Consider the following 26,504-nt stretch of genomic DNA (forward strand, 5'->3'; position numbering starts at 1 on the left):
ATTACATGAAAACAGCAGATGGCAAAGTGGCATGTATAGTATGAACCTATTTCTGGAACCCACACAGAACAAAAGTCTGGCAGGAAATGTATCAAATGTTAAAAGTTCTTATCTTTTCACAATTTTTCATTTTATTTGAATTTTCACTATGAGATTTAACTCAGAAATTAAAAAGTTACTTTCATTTTGGAAAATAGTAAAAGTACATTTTAAAGAGGTACTTGCTATTTATTAGCACCTGGTCAGAGTGTATCTTTAAACAATGATTTCCAAACTCCTTATGGAGAGAAAATATGTACTAAAATCATTCAGCAAAAATATCTGACTAATTAAATTAGGCAGTTTGTTTTATTCATCCAAAGCCAATGTAAGTCTTTCTTCTTTCTCATGCATAATATCGGTGGAATTAGTATTCATTATAACCATTTTTAAAACTATCTTCATAATCCCAGTGCCTAAAAGAATGCCAGGACATGAAGAAAGCACTCAATAACTGACAGCTCTCCATTTAAAAGATTCACCAAATGAATGGTTCAGCCTTCATTTGATATGGATAGAAGGATATAAACATGCCTATATATCACTCTAATTGTTTATATCCGTCTAATTTTCTAAGAAATTAAAACAATAATATACTACTTTTAGAGAGGTTTTAGTAGGTCACAGACCTATTGGCTAGCACAAAGGATTCTGTTAAAAATCTGGAGTATATATTTCCTATCATGAATGAGTGATTTATACCATGACACAATGTCTATTAAAAGAACATATTTTTACTGACTCAATTAAAAAAAAAATATTTTCTCTGTAGGACAGTGAAGTAAGATTACCCAACAGTAACAATATGAAGTGCTTAACTTTCAGTCTTGGGAGATGTCATAATCTCCACAAGTTTAGGAGATAGTATGACTTACTTCTCCCCAGCTTCCGTAGCTCCACCGTGGACAAGGCCCCGAATCACAGTGCTTTGATTCTGGGGGTTTGGAGGCTGCATTGCAGTAACTGGCACTTTGTCCATTTTCATCCTGGCAAACCACAGCTCTATGCTGAATACCTCCAGCACAACTGCTAGAGCACTGAAAAGGATGGAACACAGGAACACACAAACTGCAGATTCCATGGCACAAAATTACATCCAAAAAACCCCACAAAAAATCAGTACTTTGACTCAAATTCAAGCTTTCCACGTTAAAACCCCCCTCATTGGAATATTTGAATCAAGAATATCTGTCAAAAAACACTTGGGTTTTTTTTTTTTTGATACATAATGTGTTTTATTTAACCCAACATAACCAACACTTGCGTTTTAACTAGGGGTTTCATTAGAATTTGTTGATGGAAAGGTGAAGTTTTAAAGCTTGCAAAAGGAAATTCACCCTTGTCCTAAGTGTTAAGTAAAAAGGAATTAAAGTTTTCAGGTCTCACTAGGAAGGAAAAAAACCAAAAGATAATGTTAAGTTACTAAACTTTCACATTGTTTTTCTTTATTTGGTATCTTTACTCTCATATAAAATATGAACCACAGTTGTACCTTTTCTAGTAATCATGATTTTATTCCAGCTTACTGCACTGCTATCAGAGTAATTTCTGGGTTTTGGGGGCTTTTTTCTTCATAAACACTGGTAGTCTTAACACTTAAAAGTTTTCTTTTATTTTTACTATAATAAACTCTGAGATTGTTTTCAAGTGCATTCCTCTGTAATCATAATATCACATTACTGTATAATTCAATAAGAACTCTGGGGAATTGTAATCTGCATCAAAAATTGCTTAATCCTTTTAAGATTTAAACTACTGATCTTCAGAAAAATTTAGCATTAAAAGCATTCGATGTCATTACACACATATCTGTTAAAAGGCCATATAACATAACAAAATTACAGAATTAGTATAACTCAATAAAGAGGGCTTACTGATCCCCATGGTCCTGTTCTCCACTGGTTTCCTCTGATTGATGGATGGACCCCCTGATTTTGATTATCTTCTGGTTTGTGAGTTAATGGAAAATTCCTGCCTGGTAAATGGCTTGGCTGCTCAGAGGAACTCGGAAAGTGGCTGTATGTGGGAGGGCAGGCTGCCAGGTTACATTCTTGTTCTATCACAGGGCGGACTTCAGGGTCACAGTAATTCTCATTAATTGGCTGATGATAGTTGATGCATAAAACTTGTCGAGTTGTTTTTCCATGGCCACAGGAAGCTGAACACTGATCACAAATTCAGCCAATAAACTACATTATCTTAAATAGCAAGTATTATATTTAAATTTTTCATTTCATTTTTCTCACACAAAAATACTTACAGGTGACCAATTCCCTGTTTGCCACTCTCCACAAGGGCTAAAACAGACAGCTATTTCAGCTGGTCGGGGTAAGTGGGCACAATATGATTCATCCGCTATTCCATCGTGAGCATCACGACAGCTTACATAGCGGGCTTGATTCCCTCTTCCACAAGACACAGAGCACTAAAAAAATTGAATAATACCAAGGAGTTATACAGGACATTTCCACATCCCTTACACTTGGCTGTTGTTCAAATTTCTAAACCTCAAGTTTATTGAAAAAAGTTAAATTATAAATACTATCACCTGGCATCTTTTCTGAGTCAAAGACAGGGCAGTGAATATCCCAATGAGTTTAGAAAATAAATTTCACAAATCAGATATTTGTGGTAATGAAATAAAATACTCAGCTTCTAGGAATATTGATTAGTTGATGGCCAAAATTTAAAAAAGAACAGAAAATATTTTATGTAAGAGAATCTTAAGATATCATTTAAGATAACTTTTGAAGACCTAGGTAATAGAGTAGATAGGCTCTCATAATTAAAATATTCAGAGAATATGTGAAACTTAAAAATATATCTTTCATATATTTTCATATATCTTTCATATATTTAGTATATATTTTCATATATACTAAAGCAAGTATATACTCCGAATAGATTAAAGCCTTCAGTTTAGAAAAACAACATGAATATGTGGTAGTTTAAATAAAGGCTGATAAAAAGCATCACATCTGCTTCTCATAACAACCTGGGACATAAATATTATCATCCCCCGAACTGGTTTGCAAGGCAGAAATAGAGACACAGATGTAGAGAACAAACGTATGGACACCAAGGAGGTAAAGTGGGGGGGTGGTGGTGGGATGAAGTGGGAGATTGGGATTGAAATGTATATGCTAATATGTATAAAATAGATAACTAATAAGAACCTGTTGTAAAAAAAAATAAAATAAAAGTTAAAAAAATAATCAATAAATATTATCATCCCCATTTGGTAGATCAGAAAATAGAGCTAGAAAACTTAAATTTCTTCCCAGAGACACAGAGCTCTTGAAAGGCAGGACAGGATTTAGTCATTAAATTATCTAATTCTAAACCTTATATTCATCAAAATACCTGAGAATGAATGCATACATTAATTTGGCAAATCTGTAGCAACTATTTTGTGGATGTCTGAAAGGCTCCATAGTAGAAACACTGTACCTCTTAAAGGAATTCACTTACTGGGGTCCAAGAACCATATCGCCATTGTGCTATCTTCCCCATGGGGAGGGCTGGTAATGAAGTGGCCCCAATTTTAGGGATAACTGGGCAAGGTGTAACAATACAGTCCTGTTCAAAAGAAAAATGGGTCTCACAAAACATCAATGAATTAATTAACATTCTGCTTTATACTAAATCCTATACTTCATTTCATCCTCCACATATATAAGTAAAGGACATTTGCACTCTAAACTACAAAGAAGCGATGTAAAGGTTTATATTTTTCAAAAGTACAAAATATGGGGCTTCCCTGGTGGCGCAGTGGTTGAGAGTCCGCAAGCTGATGCAGGGGGTGCGGGTTCGTGCCCCCGTCGCCCCGCTCCGGGAAGATCTCACATGCCGCGGAGCGGCTGGGCCCGTGAGCCATGGCCGCTGAGCCTGCGCATCCGGAGCCTGTGCTCCGCAACAGGAAAAGTCACAGCAGTGAGAGGCCCGCGTACCGCAAAAAAAAAAAAAAAGTACAAAATACTATCAAGGGCTAGAAGTGGATAGTATGACTCTGAAGGCTAAAGTTTGGATCATTCTGCCTGATGGTTGAAAAGAAAAGAGTAATAGTCCTTCAAAATTACCACTAAGCTGAAACCTCCTGAATGAACACAGGATGCTCCCTTAGGCAGTACGACACGCTTTAGAGGTTCAGCCTTCTGCAGTTCAAAGGATGGAAATATAAGTTAAATGAGTGATCCAATGGCAGATAAAGAGTAAAAAAAATGCATCAATAAAGCTGGCAAAACCAAGAACAATATACTTTCTGATGCCCACATACTTTTGTAAAATATACTTATTTATTTATTTATTTGGCTGCGCCAGGTCTTAGTTGCAGCATGCGGGATCTACTTCCCTAACCAGGGATCGAACCCAGGCCCCCTGCATTGGGAGCACGGAGCCTTTGCCACTGGACCACCAGGGAAGTCACCCACATACATTTTTAAGGCATAGAAGTTTAAGTGGAAAAAATACGTATGGAAATAGTTTTAACATATCAATAATCCTCCTGTATCAAACATTTTTGTTTATAATCCACGAAGAGGTGTCCTTTACCTGCCTGTCACTTGGGCGACTAGCTCCATGGCACACTCTATCATCTAGCACTGCACTAAGTAGCTCATCGACACATTTCACAGCACGCATCTGGTACCCTTGTCCACAGGTGGCTGTGCACTGAAAGAATATAAGCAGATACCAAACACCATTGTTCAAAAATTACACAAACTTAATTTTCTTTGTAAATAGACAGTTAAGAATATACTTTCAGTAGATATTTTTATTAGTCTTTTATACCAGATTCTAGACTTAAAATGAGCAAATTGAATCAACACACACCTTTATTCAAATTTATGGAGATACTAATAAAATAGTGAAGTTAAAATGGACAATTATTATATCTTTAAAGTTATCATGTAAAAATATCAATAGAAGCCTGATATTTTGGAGGCAGAGTCAATACAGTTTAGAGAAACTAAATACTTTTCAAAATCGACCTGGTGCATGCATGTCATTCAATACGCTAAGTAAATTTCAAAGAGATAAAGGAAGAGCATAGGACAGAGTTAAAGGGCAGATGAGAGAAGGTTTCCCAGCAACTGTGGCAACCTGTGTAGGCTAATAAGCTGCCCACCCTCATCCAGCAGATTCCTAGCCGCCTGTTTGGCAAAACTTCCCAACAATGCCTACTCTAAATACAGTAAAGATAATAATTTAGACACCGAACATGAAAATGTCTATAGTTTAAATAAAGCTGATGAAAGCATAAAAAAATTTTTATTGAAGTATAGTTGATTTACAACATTATTTTAGTTTCTGGTGTATAGCAAAGTGATTCAGTTATTTATATATATATTCTTTTTCATATTATTTTCCGTTATGGTTTATTACAGGATACTGAATATGGTTCCTCGTGAAAACATAAAATTTGTAGCATTTTGCTTAACAAAACTGAATTAAAAAGCAAAGCTAGAATATTTACCACAGCAACATTAGCAGTACTGACAAAATTGTGCAGGTAGGGATTTACATTTCAGGAATCTTTTTCCAAAAAAACACCCAAATTTAGATGCAGCCACTAAAGAGTGAATACACCACAACTTCTGTGTTATTCTGTAATGATGGATTAGAGTAGAAAACCCTTATCATATACTCACAGAACCCCATGGTCCTATTTGCCAGGAAGCACATGCATGAAGCTCACATGGTCTCAGAGACTCAGGTTTGGTGCTTGGATCACAGAAGCCATCACTCAAGTGATCTTCATTCAGTTGACACCACACCTGCCGCTGCCTTGTTCCTTTTCCACATGTAACAAGACACTGTAAGAATACAACTGACCATTATTTTCAGTATTAGTCAGCACATATACCTACAAAATATATAATGAATGATCAATTTGCATATTCAAATACAGCTGAAAGACCATTCCTAAGGACATTTTCCCTTCACTCCTCAGAAAAATCAGAGATATACACGGGGTAAAATCAGCCATCCCAAATTTCTGCTGCCCAAATCCCAGTGCAACATCCATCCATTTGTTCCAGAAACAAAGGTACAAAACTAACCTTAGAACAAGTGTATATCTCAGCCTACTGTGGGCACTATGAAAGTGGTTATAGATTAAACATCAGTATGTCATTGTTGGCCAGATATTGTAAACACTTAAAGAATGAACCATTTTTAAATGTTTTACTACCTTGATAAAGTTATTTACCACATGATAAAATAAATTGAAAATTTTTTGAATTATATAGCCTTCGATTGTAAAGCTCTCCTACACAATGTTATAACAGTTCTAAGCCTCATGGGTTTAATGTTACCTCACTCCACTCACTAGTGGCCCAACTGGGACAGGAAAATTCATTGCAATTCTCAGTTGTCACTCGGGGAAGTTCCTGGCATTCTCTGTCAGCAAGACGGTGGCCAAAGTTATTTATACAGTAAGATTCTCGAGACCTCTCCCCTCCTCCACAACTCCTGGAACACTGATTAAAAAAAGAAAAGTGGTGACAAATGGACACAAAATTAAAATTTTAACAAAATTCTAGAGTGACAAATATTTAATTAGAGGTAAAAAAAAAAAGGAGCAACTTTTCTTAAGCAATCTTTTTCTTTGTACCTGGGACCATTCTGAATAATGCCACCTTGTTAAGACACAGTCACCATGGCAGGGTTCTCGGGTCGGAGGTTTAAGCTGGTCACCACAGTAGTGGTCATCTACTGGAACAGTATGTCCTTTATGAATGGAATACTTCATACAGTGGACGTCCAATGACTTATATCCTTGACCACAAAGGGATGAACATTCACTTTTGCCAATGATGTACCACCTTCAAAAAATGATGCTATTACACTTAGGAGGTGTGCCAACGAACACAATTTAAAAAAAGGATTCAGAGAAACTCATGCATATCACTCATCTTTAAAATTTTGTTGCAATTAATGGACAAGCTACCTAAAAATATCTGATGTATCATTGATTTAGGGATGAAAACTTCTTAGACATCAGAGCCCAAACTTTCATTCTATAGATGAGAAAATGAAGACCAGAGGTGCTGTACATTCAAATGGTATGAACACCTGACTTGTCAGAACCAGCTATACAGGCACTTGGAGGCAGCTTTGGAGGTCCTAGGAACCCCATGCCTCCCGCTAGACCTTTGAAAACAACTAGTTGAGATCAAGATTGCTCAGTTACGTAGTAGAAGATTTAAGACTAGAACTGAATATATTTGACTCATCATCAGGGAGTGCCTCCCTATGCAACCTTTATTTGATGGAGGATCAGGGAATATCTGGGAATATGACTACATCAATAAAGATAAAGCCTTTACAAGTTGGTAAACTTGGTTTTTGTAAGGCATATCACATTTTCTCATTAACTCAAGTAATCTATTTTTAGACATGTTTCCAGGGAAAACACTTTTTTCCACAAGTAAAGTCTGCCAGTTTGAGCCACATTATCTCAATTACAGTCTAGCAATCTCTCAGACAATATGAGTGCACTAGTACAGCAGATAAGAGAATTCATGGAGTTCCTTTCCATCCCACCTGCACCTCAAGGGTTTCACTGTGCTTCACTCTACTGCAATGTAGAGGATGCGCCTTGTACAGGCTGTTCTGTCATTAGCCTTTCACTATAGGCCTTCAAATACCACTATAAATATATAAAAATTCTCATCCTTGCTGAGTCAAAGAGGTTCTGGCCATCCCTGAAAGTTGACTGTCACCTGCTACATGGGGGTTATTGCTCTTAGCTTCACTCTAAGACCCATCACAGATAATCAAATAACAAAAATTTTAGAAAAACAAACTTTCTGCCATGATCTAGGATCATGTTCCTAACGTTTAACGGACAAAATACTGATAAGATATAGAAATCAATTTATTGATTAATCCTCAAACTTTAAAAGTTTATTCATTCATGAGTTCAATGAGAATTATAGGATAGTGCTACAAAATGTATTGTTTCAGATCTTTAAACCATAGGTTTTCAGATTAGAGTTTTCCTGTATTTATTTTACAGACGAATTTGATTCGATTTCTTACACAAAATATTGAGGCCTCTATACTGGAATTCAGCAAATACTATGAATAAAAAACTCAAACCAACTGCCGAGTTTCACAATAAGTTAGTGAGTCTAAAGTTTTTTAACCGAAGGGGCAAAGGATAGACATTAATTACACGTCCACCCTGTGAGAGGCACTACACTAGATGTTTACATCTTACCTCAGTTACTGATTTTAACCTGGTTACATTATACATTATTTCTCTTTTACTTACCTTAGTTCACAGTCTGTATTGCACCTTTCAGTCACCAACAATGGAAGTGGTAAGTGGTCACATCTTTGATCAGACACTACCATATGATCACTCTTACGTACACAGATAATTTTTCTTCTATGAAGACCTTGGCCAAAGCCAAATGAAAATTTAAAATTAAAGGAAAATTCACATAAGGAGATGTTGCATAATCATTTACTTCTGCTAATAGCCTGAAGGATTAAGCTAAGAAAGCAAAAAAAAAAAAAAAAAAAAAAATTCCAGCATAGCATACAAATAGGCTAGCATATTGATCTAGTCAGGAATGACTTTCTGCAACAAGCAAGCTGAATCCTGAAACACTGAGGAGTTTGCTTAGTAGAGAGACATAAGGGAAGGTGGGACAGGTGTGGAGTAGAAAGAAATTTATTATAGCTGTATTGAAGTGTTGCTAATAGAGAACTGAATGGCCAGGGTCAGTGCTGACGATACATGATACAGGATACACAATACATGATACACTACACCCCTGTTCCCCATTATTTGCTTCCCTTTTCCCTGTAACAAAATTACAGTCTCCACTTGCTACAGTGTTACTATAACTTCCTATAGGAGGAGCAGACTTCGCTGCCCATTGACATCAGGCTTATGACAACCACCTGTAAGGGGATGTGACCTATTCCAGTTCCAAGCAGAAGCTCTAAAAGCCACGGTATGCTTCTGCCAACTCTTTCCCTTTTCCCTCCGTCTCTAAAACAGCCTTTCCCAGATGGGGCTGATCTTTCAGCCTGGAATCATGAATGAAAAAGGCAGCACAGACGGACTTTAGTTAATAATAATGGATCAATTGTAATAAATGTGCAACACAAACGCAAGATGATAACAATAGGGGAACTGGGGAGGGAGGGTATGGACGAAGGGGGAATATGCAAATTTTCTGTACTTTCTGTTAACTTTTCTATAAACCTAAAACTTCTTTTTTTTTTTTTTTTTTTTTGCGGTACGTGGGCCTCTCACTTCACTGTTGTGGCCTCTCCCGTTGCGGAGCACAGGCTCCGGACGCGCAGGCTCAGTGGCCATGGCTCACGGGCCCAGCCGCTCCGCGGCATGTGGGATCTTCCTGGACCGGGGCACGAACCCGTGTCCCCTGCATCAGCAGGCGGACTCTCAACCACTGCGCCACCAGGGAAGCCCTAAACCTAAAACTTCTTTAAAACAATAAAGTCTATTACTTTTTTTGAAAAATGACACGGATGCAGATACCAAGCTGGAGAAGAGTCAGAGCCAATTAGCAGCCAACACATAGTATGAGCGAGAAATAAACCTTTATTGTTCTAAGTCATTGAGATTTGGCGGTTGTTTGTATGGGGCATAACCACAGCAAAAGCAAACTAAGAGAAGCCACAGGGGCCAGAGTAGACTGAACTTTGCACTTTCTGCAATGAGGAGACAGGAATAAGTTTAAGCCATCAGTGCCATGATCAAATTTCTGTTTTATCCAAGTTCAACTGTATACTTTCAGTTAGTTAAACATGAACATGCATGTTTATCTCTGCTCCTTCCTAAATACCATCTGAGGTAACTATAAAGAATTTTGAAAAGGCAAAAACCTCAAGGAACAAAAAGCAAAAAGTATAAAGAAGGAAACACAGTAGGCAAGAAAAGGAAATTCTGAATATGAAAAGAAGATGGAAATAACTATTGTAATAGAGCCAAGGAAGCTGAAATCTAAGGTCGTGGAGGAAGAAAGTAAGAAACAAACCATTCATGCCACAGAATCCAAGCAAAGTCCAGGAGTCAAAAACACCAGTTTCCTCTAAAGAGGTGAATGTGTGAGGGGTAGGCCTGAAAAAATGGAGAAGTGACTGAACACTATTTATGAAGATTGGTCAGATTCCTACCTTCTTGTCGAGAGCAGCACTGCCCAATAAAAACATGACGTGAACCATATGTAAGTTTACATTGTCTTGTAGTGACATTAAGAAGTAAAAAGATAGAAGTATCCAAGATAATATCCAAATAGGATCATTTCCACCTGATAGCAATGTAAACATTATTGATGATGTATTTTACATTCTTTTTTCATACTAAGTCTATAGAATTCATTGTGCATTTCACACTTACACCACATTTCAATGGGCTAGCCACATGTGGCTAGTGGCTACCATATTGGACAGCAAAGCTCTAGAGAAGGTGAACTTGAGGACACAGACACAGCAGCTGAGGGAAGTTAGGGAGTTGTACTAAAAAGGGAAGTTGTACTAAAAATAGGGGTATTCAGTAAAAGTCCCATACTGAATGATGAGATCCAGGCCCACTGGGCTCTCCCTCCATTTCCCTCTGGCTTCAAGCCAGTTTTTATGGTTTCTCCCATCCCCTAACTGACCATCAGAAGATGGGAGAACTCCTCTCTTGGAAAACTCTTCAGCCCAAGAAAAAAGGTCAAATGACAACGACATTTGGGGCTTCTCCCCCAGTGACACAAGAAAGGGCTACTTAGAGATCCAATTACTCTATAATGAGGGTTATAGAGTATCCCACACAGGACTATCTAACTATCTAACCCACACAGGACTTTCAGTTAGTACTTTAGTCTTAAATATGAACAAACAGCAAAGGATCAGCAGACACTTTAGGAAAGTCACTCACACAAAAGGGGCCAAAAGAAGCAGAAGCAAAACAGAACTAAGATGAAATAGATATGTCAGGGGGCAGAAGAAACTTAAAAGACTAAGATTAATACTCTCAAGGACATGGGTATTGCATCCATGAAACAAAAGCAAGCTGTTGAGAAGAAACATTAAGAAACCAAGGTACATTTGGAGAGGAAATTAGGAGATAAGAGACAATACAAATTTTACAAAGACAGAAGAGAAAATTTAACGTGAAGAAATTATCAAAGAAATCATGCACAAAACTTCTCAAGTAAGAATCTATGTTTTCCGATTGGAATGCATCCTAATTACCTAGGAAAAGAGACAAATAAAAAAGCCAAAACGACGCACATTGTCTTGCTATTCCACACCACCAGAATTAAGGTGGGGAGAAACAAAACTTCCACATCAGGAAGTGTCATATCCAAGCACGGGAAATCAGAAAATGAGCCAGAAAACAAGATTTTCAACATTCTAAAGGAAAATAGTCTAGTTTAGAATTTTATATGAGCCAAGCCATCAATCCAACGCGCGAATAGAATAATGCTATTTTCAGAGAGAAAAAAAATTCCAAAAACCTGCCTCTCTTTCTCAGGAAAGTACTGACAGATATGTTCCCCGCAATGGAGGAAATAAAAAGAGGAATTCATAGGATTTAGAACACAGGGAATCAAATACATAAAAAAGGGAAAGTGCATGATGACAGCCGTGTAACAGGCCTGAAAAGCAACACGGCCAAGTTAGAGCAGGAGAGAAGAGGGCCACAGGAGCAACAGATCAGGAAAAATAAAGGAAAATTGAAACTGATACATTGAATAATGGACTTCAAGATATCAAGACAAAATTTATAGCACTCACAAAAAGTTGGGGGACTGACCATTTTCAGTACACAGGAAACAAGTAAACAAGACTGAAGAAACTTCACTTTAAAGAAACCCAAAAGTTACACACACACATCAAAGGAACTATAATCATAGTATACATTGTGGCAATTGATTTAATAGCTCCTTTCCTCCTGCACACAAGAGAGCTCTCCTGGTTCAGACTTCCAAACTATCTCAAAATGCCTCATCCCACCTTTCATTTGGATCTTGTTATTTTTTATTTGGTGTGTTCCCCACATTTTAGAATGTTCTTTCACTCAACTGTTACTTAGATTTCTTCTAGCTCCCCAAATCCACTGACAGAGACCGGCTTACCCAGTTATGCTGGAATGCTTGTGCCAGCTCCCCAAACCGAAATTCTCTTCTATAAAGCATAACCAGGGTCTTTCGTCAAAATGAATTCCTCCATCTCCTGTGTTCCTAAAGCTTTGTTCCTACTTACAGCGTTGTCCCAGTCAGCCTGGCATCATTTACTTCAGTCTCCCTCCCCGGAGACACTGCTTAAACAGGAATGCCTGTTTCCACACTATCATCCGGGCACCCCTGTCCCGACACCACAGGACGAAGTCTGTGCCTTTTTCTGAACGGGATACCACAATTTCTTTGGCACCTTGAGGTCAGTTTGTTAAAATGTCCCGCATGTTTCCATCATCTGTGATCACCTCTGGCCACCTACCTTCTCTCAGCTCTTTTCCATACTGTTCTGATCTGACTCTCTTCTGACTCACTGCTCCCCTAATTGCCAAAACTTGTCTCTAGTCCCCATCGGAACTACCTTTCCATTCTATACAAACTTCCCTATATCTTCCCGTTTCACCTCCTCAAACTGCCCCCTCCATCTTTCCTGGGGTCTTCTCTGTGCATACCTGTAGCATTGCATTTACCATTTAAAACTAAGATGACCTACGCATGCCTCTGTTTCATCCATATGACTTTAAAGCTTTAATGCAAATCAGGGTCCTAATAATCCAAAACAAAGTAGCCTCTCAATAAACATTTACTGATTTGCACAAATGTAGCATCACACAACTAGGTATTCGTAATTACAGACTGCCCAAAGACACCAGTCTCTTCATTTGCTTTCTCTACTACAAATTTCGCTGTTTTTCCATCTCCCTCTATATTCCTTTCAGTTACCCATCCATCAGTACAAGCACATTTCCTTGTGGTCAGAGAAGGGAAATAAAAGAATGAGAGAATGTTCACACCCCAACACTAAAAGAGGGAGATGGGTGGCTGGGAAAGCATGTTGAGGGGAAAGGACAAGAGGGTGGGTATTTCACCGGGAAACAGAGTCCCAGTTAGAGAACCCTTCTGTGACGGCGAGAAAGAGAACGAGGACGTGATAGGGAAGCAGTGATGGAGAACGTTGAAAAGGGTAGAGATAAGGGAGGCTGTTAAGTATAAGAATCAAAGAATAAGTGGGGAGAAAAGCAGGAAGAGAAAAAAGACAGAAAACCTCTGTATGTCTGTGTGGTGTACATGCGTGGATTCCACAGGCAGTCAGACTCAAGAGCACCCCAGATTATACCAGCATGCAGAGCTGAACTTTTGTCTCTTTCATTTAATACCAGTGTACCTTGACACATTTTTGTACAGTCTTGCCATGGTCCATATGGGTCCCACGTGAACAGATCACTCTTCTCTTCCATGGGGATATTGAAGGAATAACGTACATCAGGGTTGTAGAGATTACCCACACATAAAACCTCAATAAAAATACAAAGGAGCATGCCATTAATTCATAAAAGATATACTCTTAAAAGATATAATTTTTATGTTTAATAATAAATGCAAAGCACTTAAGCATCATACTTTACTAACATGATTAAAACTATCTTATTAACAACTACTGAGAATTTACCTGCAAAAGAAGTTCTTCTTCCAGACGATCAGTACTATTAATTCTTTCAATCGAGTTGTTTGAACCACTGTATTCAAAAATAGCTCCTTGTACGTTGATTTCTTTTTTGGACATACTTACAACAAAATTCCCATTCAAAAGAAAATTCCCTTGAGTGTCTGATAATGCTGTAAAAGGAGAGTACTCATGAAATAGCAAAACCAGTCAATGGTACAGAAGCATTTTTAACTTTTACAATCCACATCCTTTTTTTGAAATTAGAGAATATAAACATAAGTTAATATGGAGGAAATAAACTTTATTTTACTGTAAAGTGGTATCTAAGCCATATGCAGGGAAACTTCAGCACATCAGCCAAAGACATGAAAATAAATTCACCCCATAATTTTTCCTTCCGAGAAGGTCATGTTCCACAAGGTGTGCAGCTCTGGGAGAGACACACAAGAAGTGGGAAAACAGAAAGAAGTCATGCACGGGCCTGCAGACAGATCAGCTAAATCAATCCTGGTCATCCATGGTGAGGAAAGAAAGGGCAGCCAGACCGCTGCGGCATTCCGTTAATGCTTATCTTGGAAAAAATGTACAAAGCTTCAACACTCTAGCGTCAACGTTCTAAAAGGCCATGCCTCTCCACTCCTCTCTCTGTAAACATCTGGATCTTCTTCATGGCAAGGCGTTCATCACTGCTCACGCATACGTGAGTGACTGCTGCTTTTCAGAATCCTCTGACCTCCCTCTCTGTTCTTACCCCTTCTTATTCTCTCTTTTTCCCCAATGACAGGTATTAATATCAGCCTATCAAATATGTATCCGTATGTCTATCTATATACTAATATTTACATATGTATATAATAGAGTATGTAACAATATGTATTCACGATTTGTTACTTTTTATTTTTTATTTATTTTTTGTTGTTGTTACTTTTTAAACGCAAAAAGTACATGGTGTCCACAGTGATGTGGTAGTAAAAAGACCACAGAATTTGGTATTAGAACAACTGGTTTAAATTCAAGTTGTTCCAATTAATTACTATGTGATCTTGGATAAACTACTTGCTTCCTAATTCCATAACAGGAATAATAAAAATTCTTACCTCACAGGCTTTTAATCGGAATCAAATTTGGAAAGTGTTTGTAAAAGTGTATAAACTGTAAAAAAGCACTGTGCTTTTTTTTTTAACTTTCAAGAGGATATATGATATTTTAAATTTTGCACTAATAAAAACTCCATATTAATAAAATATATTTTTGCTGCTTTACTTCTCAGTGGAATAACTGTTTTGGAAAACATTTGTTTGGTCTTCCAGGGAACCCCACCCAAAGCATACAAATTACCTATGATTAAACTTACTAAATACTACACACCTCAAAGCAACCATGAAGGGATTACTGCCAAAGGCATTTGGTGTTCCTGTGTCTGTATGGACTACGGTGATTGTCTTTATACATTACACTGAATTCAGTGAAGAACAAATAAAGTCCCACATTTATCCTATAAAATGAAAATCTGGACATTATCAGAAGTGGATAGGCCTATTTAAGGGACTACCAGTTACATTAAAACTAAGGGAATAAAACTTTACTGAGAAAAATTGTATACATTTCATTATTTTTAGTTATCAAAGCAAATTTCATAAATATAAATATTTTACAAGTCCTTTCTAATGTCTTCACATGTTTATTTTGCTCATTCCAATTTAGATTTTGATATTTCCATTAGTAGTTCTTTTACAAAGTATAGTGATACTTTATTGGTGAACATTTCCAATTTTTAAACTTGGGCAGAACCCAAATATCTATATTTGGATCCTAAGAGAGACATATTAAATTATCTACAATATGGTAGCATATATCTATGTATATGCAAAAGAAAAAGAATTGCAACTAAATGTAAAACGTTAAAACATTTACATTTGATTTTCTTTGGGAAATTTTTGCATTTTTTATAGAGGTGAAATTGACGTAACATAGAATTAACCATTTTAAACTGAAGAATTTGATAGCACTTAGTACATTCACAATGTTGTATAACCACCACCTCTACTTAGTTCTAAAACTTTTTCATCATCCCAAAAGGAAAACCTACATCTATTCAGCAGTCGTTCTCTTTACAATTGACTCTATAATGCCAAATATAATTCTTGAGATAAGCTGTTCATTATATATTCAGATTTCAAGTTAGAAGAGTTGATTACTTGGGCCAATATTTCACATTTCATTAATGTGAAGCAGGTACTTTCTCATTATCAGCTTTGCATCACCAGTTTGGTGAATTACGAGTTAGTCAATATTAAGGTATTTATCAGACACAAAGAAAAGGTTTGTAAAGCATTCTTTCCATCTCTGGGCCTAAGTGAAATTCTTTAAGCCTAAAAGCTAATTTCCAAAAATAAACAACAACTGAAATTTATACTCTAGAATTAGCTAAAGGACAATATACTATAACTATACTCATTAACATCTAAAAATATGAAACCATAGTTCTTTCTGCCTTTCTGTAACATAAGAGCTTTGTAAAAGTTGTATTTAAAGACTTTTGCTACATGGTAAAGACATTTAAGAAAATTCTTTAAAACATTTAACCCCAAAGAGGTCTATAATTAACTTTAGATAAAGATAGAAGGATAGAGGATTTTATTCTAAATACACACACAACTTTAACTGAATATAACCTCTGGTTTTCTAAAACACCCTCATGGGAGAAAAAGTTTAATTTACTTTCCAGAATTTAGTTAAGGATTTTTAAGATAGGATATGGTGTGTAGCTCAAAAAGAAATCACGCATAGGGAGTCAGATGACTTAAGCTCAGTGTGAACTGAAATTGCACGTTTGTTCAAGGGGCTCTTCTTGCCTTCCAAGAATTTACAGCACCCACAGACCTCTGTGAAATTGCACACGAACCACATACTGGCTGCTGTTTAACTAAAAATGTTTACCCAGGTAATTGTCATCTTCTGGTTTTCCAGAATAGCTGTGCTGAAGAATATCAATGTTTGTTGCTCCTGGGGGAATCTTTACAACGACATTATAACCTGCAATAGAAGTTTACACATGTTAACTTTCACAAAAAGCAGAATGGCCAGGAGGCTAGTACCGCTGAAAGAAAAACCTGAATAGCATAGCAGACTTAATTTCATCTTATCTTTGAAAGATGATATCGTGCTTATTCTTTTTGAATCAGTGCCTTATATAAATTACTAAGGATTAAGAAAAAGTGGTTGTTGTCTAGAAATACACAGTCTGGGATTCTTAAAATACATTTCTTAATTACTCTTACTTCTAAAATTCTGAATATAGAATAAGAATGAAACTAGTATTTTAGCTCCTGAACTATTTAGTACACATATTCATTTTAAAATTTGACCAATACTTTTACATCTTATACTTCCTAATGAGGAAAAAAATTCTAAATGCTATTCACAAGTCCAGGAGATATAAAAATAGTTGGTCATTGCTATATGTGTACACAGACTCAGTGAACAGCAAAATAATGAAAGTTAAAGAGAAACATTTTTCTTAAGCTTTTAGGTTCTAGTGTAAGCAAGAATCCCTATAGTTACCCCCCAAATTTTACATTATTTTGTAAAGTCTACTAACAAATTGTCAAGAGAAAAGTAAAAAGTTTACTCAAGAGAAATGAAAATGTTTCTGTTTTATGAAACCGAATTCAACAACACTGGCACTTCTCAAAAGATGAGGAAACACTATATCAAATATACATTAAACAAGAAGCAACGTTTCTCCTGCACTAAAACCACTCATGTCACAGTTTTCCGAATACTCTCAGGTTTTAAGTCAACAATTAATTTTGCTCTAGTGATATTATTCTAAGTTTTTCCTTTCCCCTTTTAGGATTTTCCTCTTCTATTTAATACATAAAAGGAGTTAAAATTTTTCGTATGTACTGACTTGATAAATATAGAATGAACTTAAGAAAAGGAAGTTTTCAAAGAGCTTACGTTTGAAACCTTGATATGAAATTACCTTGCATGTTTTTAGAGCAGCCTCATTTATTTATATCTCTTTAAGATATCACATTTAAACGTAAAGTGATAAATGATCTGATGATTCTGTATACACTATATGCATATTGGGTGTAGGTTATAAGCCTACAAAAATAATTTTGACTCATGATTTTTTCACTATAAAATATCCCTACCAGCTCCACTATTTTATGTCTTTGCTATTTTTTCAAGAAAGCGTTCCTAGGCATTGCAAATGTGACAAAATGAAGGCTACCACCAGGGGGCAGTAATGTGACAAACGCTATTCAGACCCTGCACATGAGTTTAAGATCTTTTTCCGTTTGCAAACTGATTAAGTCATAGTACAATTTTGTCAAGGTTAAATATATGATCATAATTTGGTGCATGTGGTTTTACACAGAAAAAAAAAAGTTTTTCAGTGAATACAGACCAGACTTTGATAAATGTGTGCCATTGGTTACAAAAGGGGATCAAATATTTACGGCTCCCGTGAAATAATGAATCATAATAACTAGAAAAATAATGTCAAATTATCTAGTAACTCAGATTCATAAGCACGACCAGAGTATGAAATGTACTATGCTTTTCATATAGATAAAAATATAAATTGTGTTTTAAATTATACTGCTTTAACTGAATTCTTACTAACTTAAACAACTATGTTCAAAAATATGTGAATACAATTTAAAGCTGAACAATAAAGCTGTAATAAAAAATACATTTTTATTTTGCAAGGAAAGTTTTAAAAGGCTGCTTTTTATTACCATAAAAAGAAAAAGTTTTCTCAGAAAATTTAATGGAAAATGTCTGACATATTGTATTCTCATAATTTTGAAGAAAAATGAAACCGTGGCCAAACATCAATTATATCTGTAATCCAGATACTTCCCGAAAAATCAAATGTAACACTAATTCCAGATTAGCACTGAAGTTAATGGTTTCATCCTTCACCTTCAATCAGTTTCAATATATCATCAATATGAAACACAGTAGATAGGCCAGGTCACGCACAAAAAAATGTGGTTCAAATGATTAAAAATAATTGAAAGCGAATTTCCTGGAAAAATTATAAATAAATACAATACAAATTACAGGAAGAGCAGTAAAAACATTTCTTTAACTGGGGGACTAGTCACACACCATTGTCAAGCTGCACCACATTTACTCTAATAAATGCACCTAACAAATTTTTAAGGATCAGATTTGTCTTAAAGCAGGTTATTCATTAATTAATTAATGTATTCATTAATTCAATGATACATCTGGTATAAGATTTAATTAATCATTATGAACTAAGGTACAGAATAGACAAAACAATAACGAGCCATTACTATTATTCCTTCATTATATACTCCATTATATACTCCATTATACCCAAAGAGAAAATTAGAAAGAACTGCACAGCTCACCATAATGGGCACTGTTGAAGGCACCTGCCATTGTCCTGCATGAGGAGTTATCCCCACCACACACTCCACATCTGTCTCTCCTGGCCTTGGAATTTAATACGTGATCACAGCCAGCTTGCTTCAAAATACAATAATTACAATGAACGTCATAAAAAGGACTAATGAAAAGCATGGTGCTTTATAAACAAAGTTCTTTTCAAAAATATTCTTTCAATTAATAGAAGATTCAATACACAGGGTTTTTTCAGAATACTGATCTTGTTTGTACACCAGTATTTTCACACATCTGTTCACATGGTTGAAAAAGCAATGTTTTTTAAAGGGTCATCCACATACTTCCTGCATCAAAATCACATGGCGTGGGATTTAAAAAGACAGATTCCCAGATTTTCTGAATTAAAATCCTTGGAGGTAAAAACCTAGGAATCCAAATTGTAACAAACACTGACAGTGATTCCCACATCCGTCATTTGAAAATCACTCTTTAAAGTCACGTAATTCAAAAGGGACAAAAAGTAACACATTACAATAACTCCAAAAAGATGTCTTTCATGATTCACGTTTTTCACTCATGACCTTAGAACTCTGGGAATTAAATGAGCACTTTTGAGAGAAACAATTTACTTCTTTAAAATTAATACCTAGCATAATAAACAGTGATTATGAAAAAGAATGAATAAATAAATAAATAAATAAAGGTGAAAGTATACATGGTTTGTTCTAGGGCTTTGAAAGAACAAGTGCAGCTCTTCTCCACACAGATGGTGTCCTCTGCATACATTGCAGTAACGTTTAGTTCTTTGGAATATTCCTTTAAATTTAGTGATCAGGAAAGTAAGAAAAAATCATAAGCCTCATGACTTTTTACTCACAAGGCAAATATTTCCAAAATTTCATCCAGATATTTTCTGAAAGTAACATGAATCTTTATGTTCAGATACTTGTCATATTTTTTCATGGTATTTGACTCTCTGCTGTTAATTTAAATAAAACCAGTTTTTAAGGCCACCAAGTACCCTTTTTCTAGTATTTAATCTATTCCCAAAGTGTAATTTAAGTTTCTCTGAACATCTCATTAGCCCTTTGGGTGCGAGGCCTTTCTCACCTAGGTAACTGGTAATAGATGTTTGGTTATAGGGAGAAGAAATTGGTCCTATTAAGTTCCACTTAATGAAAGGAATGAGTTCACAAGATGACATTTGTATTCTTTAGACAGCATTCACTATCCTAGTTCTCAAACTCACCATCCATTTTTAAGATCACCATCTGCAATTTGCATGCTTCGATTCAGGGGCTCATCTGCTCTCACCTGGAATCCTGCTAAATTGCCTACCTAACTCCAATTTCCTGACAATCCAGTACATTCTGAAGATTCTGACATGCAAATCGAATCACATCTCTTGCTTAACTCTAAATCCTTGTATTTCCAAGAACTTCAGGAAAAAATTTCATATAACCACCATCAGCTGGTAGCTACCTCTACCCCTGGCCCCTTACTTCTTCACCTTTCTAAACCTACTTACCCTGATAATTAGCTCCAGACTCACACCCTCCAAGAGCATTCCCCAAATCCTTTACCCACTTCCCCACAGAACAAGACACTCCTCCTACATCGTCCCCATGCCACCTTGCAGATGAGCCCATAGCACTGCATTCTAATTGTGTGTGTGCCTATCTCCCCCACAAATCTGTGTCCACATTGGCGGCAGGTGCTCTGCTCCGTTCTTTCATCTTGGTGACTAGAACGGTATGTGACATCTAGCAGGTATTCGGTAAAAGTTTGCTGAACGTCTGTAAGAAGTAAGAGAATGGAGAGAGGGAGGGAGGATATCACTGCTTCTAACACTGAGGGGAAAAATGTCACCACGAAAGGGTCATGTTCGAAGTAGCAAAAGGACTTTACAACCCTTGGGTCCTAATACATTCTATCTTTTTAGGAAGCTGACCTCATCTTTCATCTTGATTTTAAGTGCCATAGGCAAAACAAAATCAGCAAACTCATCTTACTGCTTCATGAGTCACTCCTAATGCCGGAGAATGGCCTAGGAATAGGCAGCCCGGTAGCAACCAAGGATGCTGCGCTGAATTCGCAAGAACTTATCTGAAGTCATAGCAGCAGTATTTGGTTAGAGTTATAGAAGGAAAATAGTATTTTGAAAGTCATTTTAAATGTAGTAAGTTTACTTACCCGACACAGACCTTGAACACAGATGTCATTTGTTTCAGTTCCACAAGGAGTACCATCGGCAACCCTGTCCTTCAACTGGTAGAAGTTAGTGGTTCCAGCCACACGACAATACAGTTTACAACGATCTTTCATGGCAACTGTAAGAAAAAGTCAAATTCTGGGTGTACGATAACACAGCTATGTGTTCCTATGTCTCAAAAATTTTTACATTAAAAAAAAATTCTAATTACTTACTCCCACTATATTTTGGAAGCCACCTCACATTAGGGGACAGACCATGGATGTTGAAATGTTTACCATCAAAATCAGAGCACTGCTTCTCACGAAAGTCCTGCTTGCCTTTTGGACATGAATCAGTGTTACATGATCGAAATTTCATCCTGCGGCCCACACAGTACTTTCCTCCGTTTCTTGGCCTAGTCAAATTCATTACATTGTAAAGCACATCAGTACAAGATTATTTCTGCCATTTACTTCTAAAACTCTTCCATTCCTTTCCAGGACCTGGAAAACCACTGATGTCCCACTCACACTTTTCGTTTTTAACAGAAGTATGTAACGTGGTTGTGAAGCAATTCTGTGGTTAATGAAACTGTAGAAAATATATTTTAACATGGACACTGTGGCCTGGAGGGCAGAAATGATGTCTTATTCACGACTAGATTAACTAACAAGGAGCTAAGTAATGATGGGGATTTGTTTTAAAACCTCAAAAAAGGGTTTCTTCATTTTGGAGATGTGGGGACACACAGAGTGAGCCAAAGATGATCAGAAAGGAAGATGATAACACGTTAAATTTTAAAAGAAGTATATATGCCTCTTTGCTGTGTATATCCTACTTATCACTCAGTTCAAAGAGTTTCATGGTATCAATCTATAGCCATCTATCGCTATATCAACTTATGCTGGAACATAAAAACTCTTTTGTCGGTGTTTTTCTTTTAATATGAAGACTTTCAGCATAATTTAGCTTTTCAAAAATTCAAATAAACTAAGTCGGATTTTATTCAAAGTATGTCACATTTCTGCATTAAAAAGTCTTCACATATATAACATATAACAACAGAAACATTATTTTTAAATTTTTATGGAATCCCTAAGTTCTTTTAAATAGTTTGGTGAGCAGGACCTATGCTTCAGTTCTTATTCAAACTAAAGACACTGAAGCATCTATAACATGAAAAGAAGAGAAAGAAAATATGACATGACAGATTATACCAAACAGTAGAAATACGGTAACAAAACTACATATTTCATCCAGGAAAGCCAAAACATAGTCGAAAGGGGCCAGGATCTTCCAACGGAAGCACAGTAAAAGTAAAACTGCCATTATATTACCATCATTACTGACAACTATTCCTCAAATTTACACCAGATCAAAAAAGAAAGAAAATGGCTTGGTCTTGATTCAAATTCTCAAGACTATTTTAATTTACTTTTTTGTTTAAGGTCTGAATCTACCAAGATATAAAGTAACATGGCTTAAAGTACTCCAGAAGTTTTCTGAATCTCAGAAACTTACAGACTGACCTCCAGTTTTAGAAGTGAATGAAATTGATGTTTACTTTCTGGTGCCTTGAGATAATCTTAATTTACAGTGACATAAAAAGGACATACTCGGGCCGATTACAGAGCCTGGTTGTGCTTTTGATTCCACCTCCACATGTTCTTGAACAAGAACTGTAAGGTCCCCACGGTCCCCAATCGCCATCTACAGGACGTGTGTCCATTTCTTTGTTTACACATAGCCCATGGTGGCAATGCTATAAAAATAAAACAAAAAGAAATGATTCATGCATTATCTCATTGGGACATCGTAGTAATAATAACAATAGCACAGAGATCAGTAGAAAAATGGGTATACAATTTTAAGCAAAATGTTATCAATTCAGAAATGAGATTACACGTGACACCACTCTGTGAATATTTCCTGAGTATCTACTGAGTAACTGTAAAAAGATCGACAGAATGCAAAAATGAACAGGAAATTTACCTTGCCTATGAGATCTATAGTCTCATTGGAGAGGGAAGACCTACACATATGGGGAAAACTTAAATAGTATAATGAAAAATATTTTTGAAAAAGAAGCAAACAAATATTTGTTAACGTGGTATTTGTCCATGCTTCTATTTTTATGCAAAGATATCTATCACTCTCCCATGCCTTAAGCTAACTTTCGGCTCTATCTCATTCAAAGTCTCAAAGACCACTTCGTTCCTTGCTTTCATCAAGAAAGCAGAAACGTACAAAAGAATCTGCCCAAAATCTCCCACCATCCCTTCTACCCACCCAAAAGCATCTGTGCCCAGTACTCAACCTTCCTGCCAATTAGTATACATGAAAAATCCAAAGTCGATCCCTCCACTGTGCCCCTCATCTCATCTCTTCTCGCTACTCCAAACACCACTCCAGCAATTCTCCCATCTCTCCTACATCATCACTGCTCCAGGCACTACTACATGAAAGCTAATCAAAACACGGTCCATGCACGGATGCCAGGCTTTGAACTAGTCACTGTCAGTAGGGAGAAGAGGTATACAGAAGTTGAGAGTAAGCGTTCAGAAACTTTCAGAAGATTTTGACAGAGTAATTTCGTTTATTAAAGTTAATCATTTTAAAATTAGCTTATATTAGTTCTATTTTTAACTGTGCTAAAATACACATAACAAAATTTACTCTCAACCATTTTCAAGTGTACAGTTCAGTGGGATAAAGAACATTCACATTGGTGCACAACCATCGCCATCTATAAACAGAACTCTTCTCCAAACTGAAACTCTGGACCCATTAAACAGTAACTCCCCATCCTCCCCTCCTCCCAGACGCTGGCAACCACCATTCTACTCTGTTTCTATGAATGTGACTGCTCTGTATATCTCACATAATTGAAATCACACAGTATTTGTCTTTCTAGGATGGGCTTATTTCACTTAGCATAATGTCCTCAAGGTTAATCCATGTTGTAGCATGTGTCAGGACTTCCTTCCTTTGAAGACTGAATAATACTGCATTGTACGTATATATCACATTTTCGTTATCCATTCATCCGCTGATGGATACTTGCGTTGCTCCCATCTCTTGGCTATTGTGAATAATGCAACTCTGAATACGGGTGTGTGAATATCTCTCAGAGACCGTGTTTTCAATTCTTTTGGATATATACCCAGAAGTGTTTGTGTTGGGTCTATTTCTATTTTTAATCTTTTTGAAGAACCACCATTTTGTTTTCCACAGAAAAAAACTGGCTTACACTTTGAATGTCTTTTTTCATTCATTTTTATCATTTTGTGCAAGAGTATGCTTATAAATGACCAGAACTGTTTAAAAGAGAAGACTGGTCCTTTATGAGAGTTTGAGAAGCACTCCACTCATGCTCTTTAACTTCCAAACATACTCTTGTTTCTCCCACTTTAACAACAACAACAACAAATTTTTCTTAGATCTCATTTTCTTCACCAGTTATTGACCTGTTTTTCCTTGAAAGAGTTGTCTACGTTTATTGTCTAACTCTCTCTGTCTATTCTCTCTCATCATTCCACCGTCCATGAACCTGCTCATGTGTACATCACCAATGGCCTCCAGGACACTATGATGAATGGCCAGTTCTCAGTCTCTGCCTTCATTGATTTATGTGACACAGTATGTGACACAGCTGATCATTCTTCTTCTTTGATACATTTTTTCTTCTCTTGGTTTCCAGGGTTTGGCACACTCTTGGTTTTCTTTTCTCTTTAATGATTTCTCTTTTGCAGTTTCTTTTGCTATTTCTTCTTCTTTTTGACCTCTTAATGTCCCCAGGCTCAGATTGTAGTCCTTTATTCTTCTTTATTGACAGTCATTCTCAGTCCAGATCTCTCTCCTGAACTCCCGACTCCATAGACAGCTGCTTCCTCATCTTCATTTGAATGTCTAATAGCCACTTTAACTATAGCGCATCAACACTGAACTCTTGCCTTGGCCCCTCAAAATCTGCTGAGTTGACTCATTTGATCAGCTAAAAACCTAGTCATCTTATCTCTTCTTCCTCTAACATTCCATATCTAACACATTAGCAAATGCTCTAGTTCCTTCAAAACCATACACAAAGTTGAGTTTTAATCATCACCTGGTTTCAGCCACCTGCATCTCTCATCTCCATTATTTCAACAGCTCCCTGAGTACATCTCCTCCGTTTCTACTCTTGGCCCTTACAGTTTAGCCTCAACAGTTGTCGGAATGGTCATGATCCTTTTTTAACTTAGTTTAAAAATTAAGTCAAATTAGGTGACTCCTCTGCTCAAATCCTTCAATTATCTCACTCTGAGTTATACAACATTCTCACAATGGCCTGCAAGTTCTTCCAGTAACTTCCCATACATCTCTCTCTCTCTCTTCACTCCACTCCAGCCAAAATGTCTTCCTTGCTCTTCCTTGAATACTCCAGCAGTACTCCAGACTTAGGAGTTTGGCCATTCCCTTTTCCTGAAGCTCACTCCCCTGGGATGTCCTCAAAGCTAACTCCCTCACTTCCTTTAAAACAGCTCATGGGCTTCCCTGGTGGCGCAGTGGTTGAGAGTCCGCCTGCCGATGCAGGGGACATGGGTTCGTGCCCCGGTCTGGGAGGATCCCACATGCTGCGAAGCGGCTGGGCCCGTGAGCCATGGCCGCTGGGCCTGCGCATCTGGAGCCTGTGCTCCACAACGGGAGAGGCCACAACAGTGAGAGGCCCGTGTACCGCAAAAATAATAAATAAATAAAATAAAATGAAGTCCCTTTAAAAAAAAACAAAACAAAAAAAACAGCTCATTAGGCAACTTCCCATAAGATCGACCTTGACCACCATAGTTTAAAATGCAATCTGCCCTCTCCTACCACACAACTTCAATCTTTCCTCTGCTGTATTCCTCTCATTCATGGTACTATTATATTGTTCGTAATACTCCAGTCTTCACTAGAATACAAGCTCCAGGGGGGACAAGGATCTTTTCTCTTTTGTTCACTGATGTATCCTGAGTGCCTAGAATAGTATCTGACATGTAGTAGGTCCTTGATACATTTTTGTTGAATGAATTAATCCTATAACCAAGATTATTAGCAGAAAAAAATGCTTTGTGCCCTCCATTGGAACAAATCATTCAATATGAGAAAGCCATTATAAAAGTGAACAAAAACAAACTCTCAGAATAGAATATACTATGTGCATATAAATTTTGTGGGCATCTTCCAGAAGCATTTAAAG

At 36.8% G+C, this 26,504-nt stretch overlaps 1 protein-coding gene across 6 annotated transcripts in view; it reads right to left on the reverse strand.

The window, feature by feature from the left end:
• Window positions 1–26,504, reverse strand: part of ADAMTS20 (ADAM metallopeptidase with thrombospondin type 1 motif 20) — a 195,783-nt gene that overhangs the window by 74,595 nt on the left and 94,684 nt on the right. For 5 of the 6 annotated variants that reach the window (XR_010932368.1, XM_067696235.1, XM_067696233.1 and 2 more), the window contains 16 exons: window positions 22,903–23,048; window positions 21,520–21,701; window positions 21,286–21,422; window positions 19,098–19,215; window positions 16,639–16,734; window positions 13,702–13,868; window positions 13,417–13,546; window positions 8,321–8,447; window positions 6,656–6,866; window positions 6,357–6,521; window positions 5,691–5,855; window positions 4,591–4,710; window positions 3,511–3,618; window positions 2,300–2,464; window positions 1,914–2,204; window positions 915–1,076 (listed from right to left, as the gene is read on the reverse strand). Coding sequence is in view for 5 of the 6 variants with exons in the window: in XM_067696235.1 (XP_067552336.1) it covers window positions 915–1,076; window positions 1,914–2,204; window positions 2,300–2,464; window positions 3,511–3,618; window positions 4,591–4,710; window positions 5,691–5,855; window positions 6,357–6,521; window positions 6,656–6,866; window positions 8,321–8,447; window positions 13,417–13,546; window positions 13,702–13,868; window positions 16,639–16,734; window positions 19,098–19,215; window positions 21,286–21,422; window positions 21,520–21,701; window positions 22,903–23,048 (2,490 nt within the window). In the remaining variant the exon portion in view is untranslated. The remainder of the gene's footprint in view (window positions 1–914; window positions 1,077–1,913; window positions 2,205–2,299; window positions 2,465–3,510; window positions 3,619–4,590; window positions 4,711–5,690; window positions 5,856–6,356; window positions 6,522–6,655; window positions 6,867–8,320; window positions 8,448–13,416; window positions 13,547–13,701; window positions 13,869–16,638; window positions 16,735–19,097; window positions 19,216–21,285; window positions 21,423–21,519; window positions 21,702–22,902; window positions 23,049–26,504) is intronic. The other variant, XM_067696234.1, reaches the window with a different exon arrangement.

Source organism: Pseudorca crassidens, chromosome 11, assembly GCF_039906515.1.
Source record: "Pseudorca crassidens isolate mPseCra1 chromosome 11, mPseCra1.hap1, whole genome shotgun sequence".
In the NCBI taxonomy this organism is placed as follows: domain Eukaryota; kingdom Metazoa; phylum Chordata; class Mammalia; order Artiodactyla; family Delphinidae; genus Pseudorca; species Pseudorca crassidens.